The sequence below is a fragment of the Pectinophora gossypiella genome, chromosome 12 (assembly GCF_024362695.1).
Source record: "Pectinophora gossypiella chromosome 12, ilPecGoss1.1, whole genome shotgun sequence".
Lineage (NCBI taxonomy): Eukaryota > Metazoa > Arthropoda > Insecta > Lepidoptera > Gelechiidae > Pectinophora > Pectinophora gossypiella.
The window spans coordinates 933886-951209 of NC_065415.1; the positions used below are offsets into that span (position 1 = coordinate 933886).

At 39.5% G+C, this 17324-nt stretch overlaps 1 protein-coding gene across 4 annotated transcripts in view; it reads right to left on the minus strand.

Moving 5' to 3' along the window:
* The window catches only part of LOC126371446 (liprin-alpha-1), a 237211-nt gene that overhangs the window by 135041 nt on the left and 84846 nt on the right, over window positions 1–17324 (minus strand). The window contains exon 1 of one of the 4 annotated variants that reach the window (XM_050016744.1): window positions 10004–10037. The exons of the other annotated variants lie outside the window; for them this stretch is intronic. Within the exon in view, the coding sequence (XP_049872701.1) occupies window positions 10004–10018 (15 nt within the window). The 5' untranslated portion in view covers window positions 10019–10037. Of the gene's footprint in view, window positions 1–10003; window positions 10038–17324 lie in introns of those variants that run through there. 4 annotated transcript variants of the gene reach the window in all.

Below are 17324 nucleotides of genomic sequence, written 5' to 3' on the forward strand. Positions count from 1 at the left end.
ACGTAATGTTCGAAGTTTCAAGTAGTATTATAAATAGTATATTTAATACCCGACAGCGGCGAAGCAAAAAGGAGAATTATGTGTTTGTTTTTATAGCAAATAATTACTACAGAAAGTATGTTAAGAACAAGATATCTTCTAATCAATCTAGAGAAACGCCGAACTGAAATACCGGTACAAAAATACACTCTTCTCTGCCACAATCAACCTAATTCGAAGGCCTCTCATTCCCAAAATTTCTAGAACATTCTGGAAGGAAGATTGGTTACAATTTGACGCGGATTAGGACATTTCTCCCGGATAGTGACGCGTTCAGATTACCGGGATTAACGTCACATCAACGCGATGGCTCTAGGGAAGAGACCGGAATACTTAATACGTTGGATACCGGTATACCGGTATCGGTGTTATATATCAAGATGAATACCAAAACCGGTGATCTGTAACTTGATGATTGTCTGATTTGATCATCATCATCTCCCTCTCATCCCGATCATCAGCATTATCCCGTTTTTCACAGGGTCCGCTTACCTAACCTGAAGATTTGACAGCTCCCGTTTTTTACAAAAGCGACTGCCTATCTGACCTTCCAATCCGCGAAAGGAAAACCAGCCCAATACAGGTTAGGTCACATACCTCCGTAACGCATTTCTCGGGTATGTGGGCTTCTTAACGATGTTTGCCTTCACCGCTGACAACGTGATAATCATATATGATCCATGAATTCAAGAGGGTATCAGTAGCAGCAGACAGGAGTTCTACGGCTTTGAAATCCGGGCGTCATCCCACTCGCGTCAGACAGAGTACTGCGGTGCGGAAGGCAAGAGGAAAACCACTGACATATTTTTCCCTAAAAATTTAGCATGGAGGATGCTCCACCGACAAGAGCGTGGCTCTTAAATTAGTGGAGATGATGACTGACCAAACCGAAACGCTTCTTACCGGTATATTTTATTTTGACGTTACCGGTAACGTCCAACCCTACGTGGTCGCAAGATTAATCAAAGGTTGTAAATTAGGATTAACTTACCAAGACATGGGCTGCGTAATAAGTAATAATAACTTCATACAGTCACATCTCAGTCTGCGTATAATATCATGAGAGAAGTATACAGGGTGTTAGTGACATCGTAACGAAAACTTTGAAGGATGATTCAGGTCATCATTCTGAGTTGATATCAAGTGGAATTTTCCATCGCAAAAGAATGGAACGGAAAATAATTAAAATAAACACTAAAATTTTCAGGAAAATTTATTTGATATCAACTCAAAATCGTGATCTGAATCCCCCTCTCAGTATTTGTTACGATGTCACTAACATCCTATCTACTTGTATAGCTACATACATATTATGTTCTTGTACAGGGTGTAAGTGACATCGTAACTAATCCTGAGCGAGTGACTCAGCTCATTATTCTGAGTTAATATCAAGTGGAATTTTCCATCGCAAAAGAATAGAATAGAAAATAATAAAAAAAACAAAAAATATGTTGCGGCGGAAAATTGAAAAACAAAAATAGAAAAAATGGTGAAATTATGAACCATTAGTTGTCATAATTATAAAATTTATGTATTTGTAGGTGTTTTTGGCCTATTACAGAAACGACATGTAACCAGGAGGCTTAAGTGCAACCAATTAATTTACTTTGCAAGAAACTGATTGGACTTTTGCGGCTTACCGTACCTCTGACTACCCCAATTGGTAATATAGTCGTGGGGATGTTTTATGTGATTCTTTATATCCCACCCAGCTGAAATGCATAAAGCCATGATATTTCCGTGACATCTCTAATGCCTTGGAATCGTTGAACAAATCCTAACTGGTGTGGAAATATTTTCATCTTATTATTCTGAACCTGGGATTGTGGCTCAATGTGCCAATCGCGAACATGCTCGTAAACTTTATCAATTCCCGGAATGTCCCGGATAGTCCGGGTTGTCCCGGATTGTCCGGGAACCGAACCAATCCCACCAAGACATTCAGGACGTTAAAGAACGTGACACGCGGGAAGATTTTTGTGTAGCGTTTCAAAGTATTCGATTTATTTATTAAGTTTTCTCGTCTTTTGAAATAGACGTAGAATGTTGTCATTGAAAAGGAATTTAGGAGGATCTTTTGAGAAATGTATGGTTTTGAAGTCTTATATGTTTTGTGATTTTACAGACGGGTCGCTTGGAAGGTTTTCTAAGTAATTGGAGTATATTTAATTATTCCTTTATATCTAGGGGAACAGCACCGAACAGCTGCTGCTGCAGCTGCTGCTGCTGTTCTAGCTAGAACATCACCGATTGAGAAAGTGGTCGGTGTACTGCTGAACGGAAGGAGATTGGGGCAATCACCGTTCTACACGCCCTATATATGGAGTAATGAAAATGGAGGCGTTTACTCCACCGACAAGAGCGTAGCTCTTAAACAAAGAGAGAAGAGATCTAGGGGGGATTCGAAACATCATGCGGAAACCCACATTCCCGAGAAATGCGTTTCGGAGGTATATGACCTAACTTGTATTGGACTGGCTTTGCCATGGAAGGTCAGACAGGCAGTCGCTTCTATAAAACCGGACCTATCAAATCTTTAGGTTAGGTAAGTGGACCCTGTGAGAAATGAGATGATGATGTTCGTAATTGGGAACGAGCTTAATGATGCAATGATTTTGGTTGCAACTCACGTTTGGATCATCAGATCGGCACCTTATCTTCATACGATTCTTTTTAATCCTATACTGATTACTGCTAGTTGTCTTCCGCTTACTATACACCTCTGCCTACCCATTAGTGCGAAAAGGCGTGAAGTTATGTTATCGGTTATTCGTATCTTTGCCCGTATCGTAACTCAATAGGGATTACCACACCCACTTGAATGATTTGTCTGTCTGTCTGTTAATAAAAATATATCTCTACCAACCCCGCAGGTAATCAAGCGCGTGGCTGTCTCACTACTCACACTCATCAAATTCTCCAATGAAGCGACGTCGCGAGCACCTCATTAACCAACTTACAGCATAACCACGGTAAAGTAATTATTACCAAATTCATTAAAATTACTTGCTACGTCACCGCGGTAATTATTACCAACATAATTATCAACATATAATTAATTACCAATAAGTAGACCACATACAAACTGTTCCGTGCTTCGGAAGGCACATTAAGCCGTTGGTCCCGGTTACTATTTACTGATGTAAGTAAATAATCGTTACATGAGCCATGTCAGGGGCCTATGGCGGCTCAACTATAACCCTGACACCAGGGTTGATGAGGCTGGTATTCCACCTTACAACCCACACGATAAGAAGAACTGTACTGATGAGTTCAATACTTAATACTTATTATAACTACATAACAATACCAGGTAAGTGGGAGTCACACATAGATAAACTATGTGGTAGGCTGGGGAGTGCGTGCTTCGCCTATCTGTCTGGTTATTATATTTTGGAGGGTTTCTTAAATTTCTGCCTAAGGGTGGTATTAATAAACTAATCTCAGCTTCGAGACTGCCCACAAGATCATGTCAATGTGACAGTTCTCATATAAAAACAGAGACTTGAACATGATCTTGAGGGCAGTCTCAGCTGAGATTCGTTTATTAATACCACCCTAAAAATGACATGTTCTATAAATATGGCCGTCCCTTTCTTTTACAGAGGATAAGAAAACGACAGGTATAACTTAAAATAAACTTAGATGGTGTGTATTGGAATCGGCATCATTATTTCATTATTCTCAATTAATATTAATCATCATCATCATCATCAGCCCATTAACGTCCCCACTGCTGGGGCACGGGCCTTCCCCATGGATGGATAGGGAGATCGGGCCTTAAACCACCACGCGGGCCCAGTGCGGATTGATGGTCATTAACGACTGCTAATGCAGCCAGGACCAACGGCTTAACGGCTCGAGATGAAAACTTTTTGTTTTGTGGTCACCCATCCTATGACCGGCCTTTGCGAAAGTTGCTTAACTTCTAAAATCGCAGACCGAGCGCGTTAACCGCTGCGCCACCGAGCTCCTCAATATGAATAAACAAATAATAATAATTTAGTAATTAACATTTCATAATTTATTTGACCACGGACACAACCCAATTAACTCGGCAAGTAATTTAATTGTATACATAAACTCACGCCCATAGTTACCTATAGGGCAGACAGAGTTCCAAGTAATCACACGACAACTTGCAGCCACTCTTCTTTTGTTAGTTCAATGAATATCTTCGATCAAGTTACAGATTCGAAGATTAAGAATACTATAATTATAACATTCATAATCACCATATTAAAAACTCCACTGACTTTAAAACCACCGGATTATTAAATCCACTTCGAATAAAAAAAACCCATCACCTACCGCAGATACCACGTCAAAAACACTGAATCAAACAATGTTATCAATGATATTAAAGTAATATTATACATCAATGGAATCAACACAGAATTCAACTTAACCGTTTGTCCGTTTTGTGTTATCTACTTGTCTTTATGTACTACATTCTGTACAAGAAACTGATAAACACTAACACTTCACAGCTGTTTAACAATACAAAACGTCCTTAAGCTAACACTGGAGCCAGAAATAACAAAAACCTAAAATCCACCGCACGGATACCGAGGCAAAAGGCACAGACTATTTCCACACACTTCACAGCTTCTTAACAATTCATTAAGTATTTCGAAACGTCTTTAAGCTAACTCCAGAGTCAGGCGATCAGCTCCGGTAGTGCCAACACTGCCAACTGGGGCGTCAATACTGCCAACTGGGACAGAAGTATGCGTCAAACACTCCGCCATAATCAAGAAAACTTCAAAATTTAAGCTGCCAACCAAATTCACATTCTATGCTGGACTGAGAACGAATAAAGCTGGAGATACTGCCCACTATGTTATGGACTACAGGCGTCTTTCGAATTCTCTGCCACCCTCTATTAGACAAGCCAAATCCTTGCATATTTTTCAAAATCTTCGTTATTATTATGAACGGCAGTGTGGTTACTCATAAATTATTATTTACTGCTTTTATATATGTATATTTATAGATTTTCTATTTTCCTTTTTTGTGTCTTGAATGTACGCCAAGGTTACTCTTATCCTTTCTTTTTCTCTTTTTTTTTAAAAGGAAGAAATGTTAATGGTTCTGTTTTTATAATAAAGTGTGTTGTAGTGCTCATATTCTGAAGCTCTTGAGTTGCTTATTATTAGGTATTTTGTGTGTACTATTTATATAAGTAGGTATATATGTTAGGTTATGTATATAGGTTAGGTTTATATTATATTTGTAAGTATGTTATATATTTATTTGCATGTATTTATTGGTAATAAGTTGTACTTATAGTTTGTACCCGCAATCTTTCAATATTTTTTTTTTACATTTTTTCATCACCTTATGGTTGTCTGGAAGAAATCGCTTTAAGCGATAAGGCCGCCATTTCCCATGTACTTAGTTAAGAGACTTTTTGTAATTGTTTCTTTTTATTTTGGTGCAATAAAGTGTATTTGTATTGTATTGTCTATTGCGTCTTCTTAAGCATGGACTTTCTTACTTTCAGGAAATTCTAGTCAAACATTGGGAATATTGGGAATCGAACCCGCGTGGCGCGTGCCCAACGCTCTAACCACAAGACCATTAACGCTGTTCTGGTCATCATCATCATCACCAGCCCATTAACGTCCCCACTGCTGGGGCATGGGCCTTCCCTTTGGATGGATAGGGAGATCGGGCCTTAAACCATCACGCGGGCCCAGTTCGGATTGATGGTTATTTACAACTGCTAATGCAGCCGGGACCAACGGCTTAACGTGCCTTCCGAAGCACGGAGGAGCTGTTCTGGTATTAGGTGAAAATTACGTGGTTGGTGACCGCGCTGGCACATTACATCCTTTACAGGACAGTCAAGGAGCACGCTGAGCCTGGCACTAATTGTCTTCTAGCTTAGTAAGGTCTAAGAATGTCTGAACTGAGAACATCCGTAAGTAGCTCTTTGCCAAACTGCTCAGATAACTGGTCTCATAAAACCAAATGGCTAATGCAATTATCATATTGGCTTAAGTCTATTCTAAGGAGAGTATTTTTTAAAATTCGAACTCTTTATATGAAAGAGTAGGTACTTAACACCGTGTTTCCATCAGACAGGATTGAGATCAACAATTAACCCATTTATAACATAACCCCTTGTTCCTCGCGGTCCCCATTCCACTACATAAAATCTGTATTTTTATTTAGGTTTAAGATGTTACATAACTGCTTAATATTCAAAAATAAACACATTCAATCAATATATAGATTATACTAAACTATAGAATTTTGGTTTTGGTTTCAAGACCATTAACCCGGCCCAAGGGGGGACAGAGTCATCTTCTCTGCCTTCCACTTCCTGTTCGGCGCGTCCTTGCCGCGGGGGTGGGCGTCTCTTACTTCAGTAGGCCGGAGTGAGATGGTGGCTGGGTTCGAATAGGGACCCAGACCTACGGGGTATAACGTAGAACTCTTGCCCAGGGATACGGATGAAGACCTCAACGGTTGTAGAGGCGGAGATGGGAGCCATCGGTACGGCAATGCAGGACAAGTCACAGGGACTGTAACCTGGAACCTGACAGGGCAGCAGTAGGACAGGAGTCCTAGTACGACTTTGAAAAAGACTACTCAGGGCGCCATCCCACTTGCGTCAGACAGAGTACTGGGGGAGGGAATGCAATAGGGAAACCACTGCCCTATTTTTCCCAAAAAGTAGCATGAAATAATAAATATGTATGTTAAATTGTATTTATTTTTACTCGTATAATCCTTCTCACCAGATTTATTATCATAATAAGCTAATGGTGCTTATTACACCTTAATATAATATATATACTATACAGCTCTGCCTATCCCTTTGGGGATGCAGGTGTGATGCTATGTTATGTGTATATCCTTTAGGTCGGCAACAGAACATTTAAAAATTTGTTGAAGTGCGTGAACGAAGCTTCGTTCCAGCAGAAAATTCTGGAATATTCCAGATTTCCTAACCGCCCAGATATTATCCTCTCCAGCCGGTAATGAGAGCTGTCTGCTCCAACCGCAACAGATTTATAGCACTAAGTTATGCGCTTAAACATTTTGCTCAAACGATTTTTTACGCCGACCAATAAGCGTGGTTTTTGTAAAAATGAATTCTGTGGTCTGTACAGTCATGAGCCATATCATGTACCCACTTTAGAACCTTATCGCACTATCATATTTCACATTTAAAGAGACTTACGGTTTAATTTGTCAAAAAAGTTAATATGACATGGTTTCAAAGTGTATACATTTATTTTATTTATTTTTTATTTATTTCAACTTCAATACACTATCATTACAGGTAGGACCTAATGCGATAGAATAGTAGCTACAAAGAATAATTACACTAACACAAGTAACATAAACTCACTCAGTACATAAAATACATAAGGTAACCCATCGGAATTCGCTCAGACTACAAACAAAGATATCAATCCTCTCTGCCACACTGTTAATCGTGTCCATTGCTCTTGTGTATGGTGACTTGTTATGTAAATTGGTCCGGCCCTTGCGCATCGCGAACAAACGTGGGCGCCGCCGCCGCTCCACGAACCTATCCGGCACACACAGCCTCATCTCAACTAACACCTCAGCGTGTGTAATGATGCCTCTAAATACTCTTATCAAGTATGACGTTAATGCCATCCCTCTCCTCACCTCTAATTTGTTATACCCAACCATACCAAGTACAAACAGAGTTGGGTACATCAAAGGGTAAAAAGGATACACCGCATAATATTTGAAGTACAGATATCTAATGAATTTGTTCTGCACCTTCTCGAGCATTTGCTTATATTTGATCTCATGTGGATCCCAGACCACTGCATTGCATTCAAGCTGACTTCTAACCAGAGCATTATAAAGGGCTGTTATAGCTTTAATGTTTGTGAAGTCTTTGGCCTGCCGCAACACAAACCCTACATATTAGTACTCGTGACCGTACATAAGCATTTGGTTCGTTGATGAGCAGCTGCATGTAGTGAATGCCTACTGACGGTCAATATGTGATTCCTGTTTGCTAGTAACCTGTTTCTATTATAATTAAGTAAGCACCTAGGTGAATGGTAAAGATTTGTTTTGTGTAAGTACTTTAAATGTAATAATAAATAATAATAATAAAAAAGTTTTTTTAGGTAAAATCTACGACACACATAGTATACATTTACAACATTAAAATATACACACATTAACATTAATATTTTATTTATTTATTTATTTAATAATGAGAAAGCCAGGCGTATGCCGAAGAATTAGCGATGTTTGTAAACCTATTTATGTACACAATTATTACATATTAAATTAGTCAGAAAATAAATTTAAAGATCATGTGAAGCTTACTTTATGTAAAAAGCTTATTATAAGATTAATGACTACCTAAATGATAAAAATGACTGGTATTGAATGTGTTCCTCTAGTTATTAAATAACTTGTAATGTACTCTCATTGATTTAAAAGATGTGTTGCTGTTGCAGTTTCTTGTCATTTCTTCTCCTCAGCCATAACACCTTGCGAAATGACGTAAATTCAAAAATGTTACATTGACCTTCAACAACTTTATCCACGATTAATTACGTTGAATAAATGATTCTGATTTCTGATTTCATAAATTGGTTTGGTTTTATGTACACATAAATTGGTTTACTTATGAAAAAAAATCTGTCGGGTGTCTATTATACACCTCTGGCTACCCCTTCAGCGAAACACGCGTGATGTTACTGTATGTTTGTAAAATCCCATGTTCTACCTATCTTGTTTAACACAATGACGAATAGGTAGATTTCAGGGTAACATACACATTTTTCATTTAAACCCTTTTTTATCGTTTGAATTGATGGCACGTTTTGTGTCGACTGATTAGGATGTATGGTTTTATATACCTACGTAGATATATATACAGGGTGTTAGTGATGTCGTAACGAAAACTTTGATGGATGATTGAGACCATGATTCTGAGATGATATGAAGTGGAATTTTCCGTCGCAAAAGTATGGAACAGAAAATAATAAAAAGAAAAAATTTTTCATGAATTTTCCGACTGAAAATGCCACTTGATATCAACTCAGAATCATGGTCTGAATCATCCTCCTCAGTATTCGTTACGATGTCAATAACACCCTGTATATACAGGGTGTTAGTGACATACAACAACTCGTACATCGTACTTGATATTAACTCAGAATCATGAGCTGGATCATCCTCCTCAGTATTCGTTATGATATCACTTACAAGTACACACATACATACACACATACACACACACACACACACACACGTATGTACTTGCTTTAAACTTTAAATTTTCGTTTTTACTTTTCTTTGTAAGTATAACAAATTTTGTAACATACATACATACATAAACTCACGCCCGTAATCCCAAATGGGGTGGGCAGAGCCACAAGTAATCAAAGACAACTTGCAGCCACTGTTGATACGAAGTCCTAAGATGGATATGATGAACCTTATGGTGATAAGGGATCAGCCTATCGCCCATAACATTAGTCCATCATGTTAGAGAACGCAATCCCTCAATCAATTTTGTAACATTCTAATTTTTATGGCTATATAACCAAAAGCAATGTAACATTGTCAGTGGAGGGGCGAAGTCTCTATCACAAGTATTTTAATAACTTAAAAGAGACTGCTATGTGTTTATTATTTTGGTAAATAAAGCATTTTTCATTTTCATCTTCATTTTTTTTTTCAGTACAGGTAGCCATACAAGTACGTATGGATGATAGTAACACCGTAACGAACACTGAGGGGGAGAAATCAGGACTCTGAGTTGATATCAAGTGGAATTTCCTATCAGAAAATTCATGAAAATTGTAGTGTTTTTTTTTATTATTTTCTGTTCCATTCTTTTGAGACGGAATATTTCACTTGATGTCAACTCACAATCGTGGTCTGAATCGTGACTCAAAGTTTTCTTTACGATGTCACTAACATGCTGTATACACTGTGGACTTACAAACTGGGGGTACATACAACGCGAAGGTTGAGGTAATACCTGAAACAAATAAAAAAACACATAAGTCTTGTACAAGTATAAGAATATTGAACAACATCATACTAATGAAAGATAAAATACCTATTTTCGAGAAACTGTGTAACCGTTACGAATACCGTAACGTTGCCGTGAGTGTGAACCTTATGCTGTGACTTTATCTAATCGTAATACAAAAACTATGTGAAAGTAAATAAATTGATTGTGATACTAATGACGGCCATTATTGTCTTCTAACGCCCACCCTTCTGACACACACCACTTTTACGACATATATATAGAGGAATTAAAGTTAATGTAAGTTAGAGCCTATTGGTTTCTGTGTTGTGTCGAAAGTTTTGACGTTTTCCCACTTGCAATGAATCCTTCAAATTCTTATTATTTGCCTTATTTCTCTTTGTAAACTATTCACTTCAAAATCCTATTAATAATTAAACAAAAACAATAACCTCACTATCACAAACAAGCAGTTTTCATTGTTTTCAGACTTTACATTTTTTAAGAACTAGATGAAATCCTGGAAATTCCGGAATCTCGCGGGATTGATATTTTCAACCCCCTGGATCTCGAATTCGCGATCTCGACTCGGGATTGTATTCCCTACTACAGAGGCATCGATATCGCATGTGTGTATTGAGCTAAACTTGAAGCTCGATGCGTCAACGTCGACCGCCGGAATTGCAGATGATGCATCTTGCACTCTAGCCTGATATAGATACAGCTTGGATCTAGATAGATCTAGAACCTAGACTTCTAGACAACTTTGATGCATCGCCCGAGGATAAAGTCCGTTATTGGATTTCTTGTCTTGATTTTTCACAGCTATAGATATACATAGATGTAATATCTCGCGTGTTCTAAAGAAGTTAATAATTCCTTCAAATATCCGCCCAGACGACGCCCTAAGCCGAGGTTCGCACCCAACTCGGCACCCTCGGGCCCGTTGTAGTTTGTAAGAAATCCCATAGATGGCGTTATTACACCTTATCTCGGAAAAATAATATCTAAATGCCCTATTTATCTTCAACGCGGAGAAAATGAATTTATATAAATAAATCTAATTTAGGGTCACAATTTTATTAGAAAATGAATTCAAATTCAAAAATATCTTTATTCAATAGGTAACATATTTACACTTTGAATCGTCAATTTTTACATAACGAACGTCTCATCCGCCTAAAACTACTGCAGCTTCTCACAACCTGTACAGCCGGGCAAAAGAAGCTGCTAGACTTCGGCAAAAGGCCCTAGACGTTCTTTTAATGATGATGTATTTACTAAAATATAGTGAGATTAATTCATTGCGTAAAGTGTTTTATACGTTATGTTTTGGCCATGTCTTACTAGGACACCGCGCGTCCAACAATATGTACGTAGTTGATACATGGTGACTTGGGTGCTTGGTTGGAACAGGATACATTTTTTTAAAGTTGTGCCACCAGGGTGTTCTCGTAAGATACATTTTCCGAATCGGCCGGACATTTTCTTTAAAATTTAGACCTAATGCATGGTACTACGCGCGGCGCTATTGATATTCTCAAAACATACAAAGAACAAATTAAATCAAAAAAATTCTGTCTCCGTGACTTGAGCTTCTTAAGCCGGGACGAGAGTGTCAACCATTACACCGACGGGTTCTCCTACTGTCCATGCGAAATTCTTCGATCTATTATATCGCCATCAAGCCGACGCTTAATAATAACGATAATAATATTTTTTTCGATTAAATTTTCTCTTTGTGAGATTAGGGAAACTCCCTTGCTTAGGCAAGGGTGAGTACTTTAAAAACAAAAATACTTCTAAAAACTTGTTTAAATTTTCTGTCATCACCAGCCCATTAAAGTCCCCATGTTGGGGCACGGGCCTTCCCTATGGATGGATAGGGAGATCGGGCCTTAAACCACCACGCGGGCCCAGTGCGGATTGGTGGTTATTAACAACTGCTAATGCAGCCGGGAGCAATGGCTTAACGTGCCTTCCGAAGCACGGAGGAGGTCGAGATGAAAATTTTATTTTTTTGCGGTCACCCATCCTATGACCGGCCTTTGCGAAAGTAGCTTAGAAGTTAACTTCAACAATCGCAGACCGAGCGCGTTTACCGTTGCGCCACCGAGCTCCTCAGATTTTCTGTACGCTACATTTATTTTCTACAACAGGAACCAAAACAGCGCAAGGCGGGGCAACAACCACATTAACAGTTATAAATGTAACTATAACTATGTATAACTATATATTTTATAAGTCCACAGTCACAATAGTAAACATTTTGGGGAGTGAATGAGTCCATTCAAGGATTTATTTGACATAGTTTAACGTTCAAAACGTGCCCGTATCACGCAATATTACTGTACTGGAGATATCGACCGAATCATTACTAAAGGTTCCGGGTTCGAATCCCGGTGACTTTGTGATCCTTAGTTTTGTTAGGACATTACACGCTGATTGTATGTAAGAAAAAAATATCCGTGCTTCGGAAGGCCGTTGGTCCCGGTTATTACGTAATCGTTCGTTACATGAGCCATGCCAGGGGCCTTTGGCGGCCTTACACTGAATGTTAACAACCTACATGTACTAGTGGTTACAGCCTCGGGCTCACGATCTGGAGTTCCGGGTTCATCCCCGGAGGGAAAATTGACGAAATCACTTTATGAGACTGTCCTTTGTTTGGGACGGACATTACAATCTTAAATCAGCTGATTACCCGAAAAAGTTGGCCTTTGAATTCGGCTTTATGAGTTTGAATTCATGTTTGGAACACAGATAATTAATATCACGTGATTTCCAGGATTTGTCTCGCCCCCTGTTGCATGAGACTTAAACATAGCTAGCAAGGAGTGGTGGTATATAAACAGAAAAGAAGCGTGAAGCTATGTTGTTGTTATGTTACAGTTTAAGATTATAATGTAATCCGATAGTTGTTGTAATTAAAATGATTAATATTGGGTCCTTTCCTAAAGAGCACCATTTCCGAAATATGTGTTTTTAATTCCAACCTACGCGGTAGCAAACACTCGAATTAGGCCTTTTCAGACCCTTGAGAAACAAGTAAATTCGTTCTAATCCTCACCCTACGAACCCTTAGGCCCTAGGTTAATTAACGTGACCCCTCTGTAGAGTTAACATGGCCTTCTAGATCAGTGGTTCCTAACCTGGGGGTAATTACCCCTGAGGGGTAAAACGGAGATTCTAGGGTAACACGGGATGGCACGAAATAGTATTATAACTCTTGTTACATTAAAAACAAAAGCCAGAAACGGTCTGAATGTTGAGCATGACATGAGATGCGCGTTGAGTGAAACCGAACCTAATATTATCAAACTTGCGAATGCACAGCAATTTCAACCTTCACACTAGTTCTCCGAGATTTATATATTACGTTACTAGTTACCTAAACGATCATTTTCTTACTTACATAATAAACATATTCGTTCGAATTTGTGTGGTTTTAATTATTTTCAATTAGGGCTAAACTCAATTTCCGTACTTGTTGCACATTATAGTTTTTCAAGGTAATGGATAAAGCTACAACAAGAATATGAAAATATAAACACGTGTGTGTGTGTGTGTGTGTGTGTGTGTGTGTGTGTGTGAGTGCGTGCGTGCGTGCGTGTGTGCGTGCGTGTGTGCGTGCGGGCGTTCGTGTATTTATGTATGTTGTGTATACAAATGCATGCATATGGTCTATCTATATTATTTTTAAGGAACGTAGTTCAGAAAGTCCTTCATTGGTTATCAACATTCATAGTAATATATACTTGCTGGTCCTTTCAAAGTAAAGTCGCAACGAGCTTTCTAGTTTACTTTGTCTACAAATGGTTTTCACTTTATAGTTGATATAAATTGTTACAGAGCACTAAACCAGGTGAGGGTATGACGGTAGAAGATTGATTTAAATGAGAAGACTGTATGTACTTTGTACACACATTCAAGCCTACTTCCCACCGGGGTAGGCAGACACTATGATTTTACGTTTGCTTCTTTTTAAAGTCTAGATTTTAATCTTCTATCTTCTTCTATCGTGTGGGTTGTGAGGTGGATTATCAACCCCATCAACGCTGGTGTCAGGGTCACTATTGAGCCGCCAAAGGCCGCTGACATGGTTCATATAACGACTACTTACTTACGTCAGTAAGTAGTAACCGGGACCAACGGCTTAACGTGCCTTCCGAAGCACGGATCATCTTACTTTCAGACAATCAGATGATCAGCCTGTAATGTCCTAACCAAACTAGGGATCACAAAGTGATTTTTGTGATGTCCCCACCGGGATGTGAACCCGGGACCTCCGGTTCGTGAGCCCAACGCTCAAACAACTGAACCACGGAGGCCGTAGATTTTATTAAATTAATTGTAGACACACCCCGAACAGTACACAGAAATCGGATTGTTACCGTGTGTCGTCTAACGCGTATGAGCGAGTGAGAAAGACAACACGCGCTATCCCGCTTACTCCTTAGCGGCTTACGGTCATTTCAGACCCAGAGGGGGTACTACCTACGTAGTACCTATTATTCTTTACCCTGTGTTTTAGCAAACGTTAGCCAGTTAAATAGAATTCTTTCATTATTATTCTTCCGAAACATTATTTCAGAGTTAATGTTCGTTCCTCCGTTTCCTTTGTCTAAGCGCGCTGTAGCTTCTTAATTGTATTTCTTTCAAAACAAAGTAATTTAACTGACTGTCTGTCTAGGCGGCGCAAGTAAAATTGCTATAGAAAGGATATAATGTACATGGATCTAGCGTTCATAAGAATAGCCTGCTGGCCACACCCCTCAATCAACCGGAGGGGTCATGGAGCATACTCCACTACGCTGCCACACCCCGGACACTTCATACAAACAACCTCGTTTTTCACAGACACCACACATTGAAGTTATTGTACACGCGCATCTGTGTGTGTGACGTCTGACGCCATACGATTCAAGTCTTAACTATGGTCGGACGGGGGGTGAGGTAAACCTAGCTCAGACGCTGGCGGGGAGCGGAGAGTTGCCGTTTTATAAGCATTATTATTTATTCTATTCTAAGTCGTAGAAGGGACTTTGAATTCTATATTTCTGTCTCACTGTCGTTGTAATCAAGCTATATTTAAATAGATATAAGTACGTCTGGAATTCACCCTATAAATCTAGTGATTAGAGCGTTAGGCTCAAGATCTGGAGGTCCGGGCTCGATTCCCGATGGGGACATTGTCGAAATCACTTTGTGAGACTGTTCTTTGTTTGGTAAGGACTTTTCAGGCTTGAATCACCTGATTGTCCGAAAAAGTAAGATGATTCCGTGCTGCGGAAGGCACGTTAAGCCGTTGGTCCCGGCTATTAGCCGTAAAAACACCTCCACCAACCCGCAGTGGAGCAGCGTGGTCGAGTATGCTCCATACCCTCTCCGGTTGATTGAGGGGAGGCCTGTGCCCAGCAGTGGGACGTATATAGGCAGTTTATTAATTTTACGTCTGGAATTGTGTTAAACAAAGAGTGTTTCTAGAACTTTTGATTAATTACTATTACTTAGCATTTTGGTGATAATGACGATATATTTCCAAGTGCTGGAATACGAGATGATGTATTTCATCCTGAAATATTGAGACAGAAGCACGGAACGAACTGTCTACAATACTTAATCATGAATAATTAAGATATGTTTTCATTATTTTGTTAGCATAAGGTATTTTATCTCATCATATTTTATAATAACGGCCTCCGTGGTCCAGTGGTTGAGCGTTGTGCTCACGATCCGGAGGTCCCGGGTTCGAATCCCGGTGGGGACAATTCACAAAAATCACTTTGTGATCCCTAGTTTGGTTAGGACATTACAGGCTGATCACCTGATTGTCCAAAAAGTAAGATGATCCGTGCTTCGGAAGGCACGTTAAGCCGTTGGTCCCGGTTATTACTTAGTAATGTAAGTTAGTAGTCGTTACATGAGTCATGTCAGGGGCCTATGGCGGCTCAGTAATAACCCTGACACCAGGGTTGATGGGGTTGGTAATCCATCTCACAATCCACACGATAGAAGAAGAATAACCGCGTAAACCTCAATGTACAAATGTATGTTTCTCTGCCCAGTCCTACAGATATTACGAGCGGGAACACCCACGCAGTAGTGTGAACCTTGGCAGTAAAATAGCTGAACATTTTGGATAACAGAAGGAAAAGGACGTTTGTCCTAGTTATTTTGGCATGAGGTGAAATTGGGCGCTACCCTAATTTGGAGTACACAGCACAAGGGCTCACATACAACACATATATTGCAGATTTTGTAGCAACAGAAACATTCATTTACACAGTGAAAGATTGCGGAGACAGATAAACCCAAAAATTAACAGGAATTTTACAAAATATTCTCTTCTTATCGTGTGGGTTGTGAGGTGGAATACCAGCCTCATCAACCCTGGCTGGTCAGGGTTATCATTGAGCCGCCAAAAGCCCCTGACATGGCTCTAACGACTACATACTTACATCAGTAAGTAGTAACCGGGACCAACGGCTTAACGTGCCTTCCAAAGCACGGATGGTCTTACTTTCGGACAATCAGGTGATCAGCCTGTAATATCGTAACCAAACTAAGGATCACAAAGTGATTTTTGCGATATGTCCCCACCGGGATTCGAACCCGGGGCCTCCGGTTCGTGAGCCCAACGCTAACCACTGGACCACGGAGGCCGACGACGACAAAGTAATGATAAGCTTTTAATAAGGTTTTTCTCGTTTCGTATCTTATTCATTCATTCTTTCGCGCACCGACATCAAGCGTATCTTGATCTCCCGATATTTTGTATTTTCAGATCCAAGTTAATTTAAAAATATTGCAAACAAGAAGATACGGTTCTTTTGATTCAGCAGGAAATACTTTTTGATTTATATAAACGTAGCATCTCGCCTGTAGGCGGCCAATCAGCTTGCGACAACAAACACTTCAGAACCCCGATATAGACCCCGCCGGCGTGGTCGACGACTTCCCTCATTCAGCGCTTATCGCTATCGACCCATTAAGGTCGATTAATTAGTCAAATATTATCCTCGCAGACGAGACTCTCAGGCATGTTGTTTAAAATGTTGTACGGTCACGAGTACTACTATGTATACACTTTGAAACCATGTCACATTAACTTCTTTGACAAATTAAACCATTAGTCTCATTAAATGTCAAATATGATAGTGCGACAGGGTTTAAAAGTGGGTACATGATATTGCTCATGACTGTACCGGGTGAGAGCCCTCAGCGCTCCCCATTTGTACGGCCAAGTAGTTAATGACATTTGCGGTAATATACAATAAGTCACGTC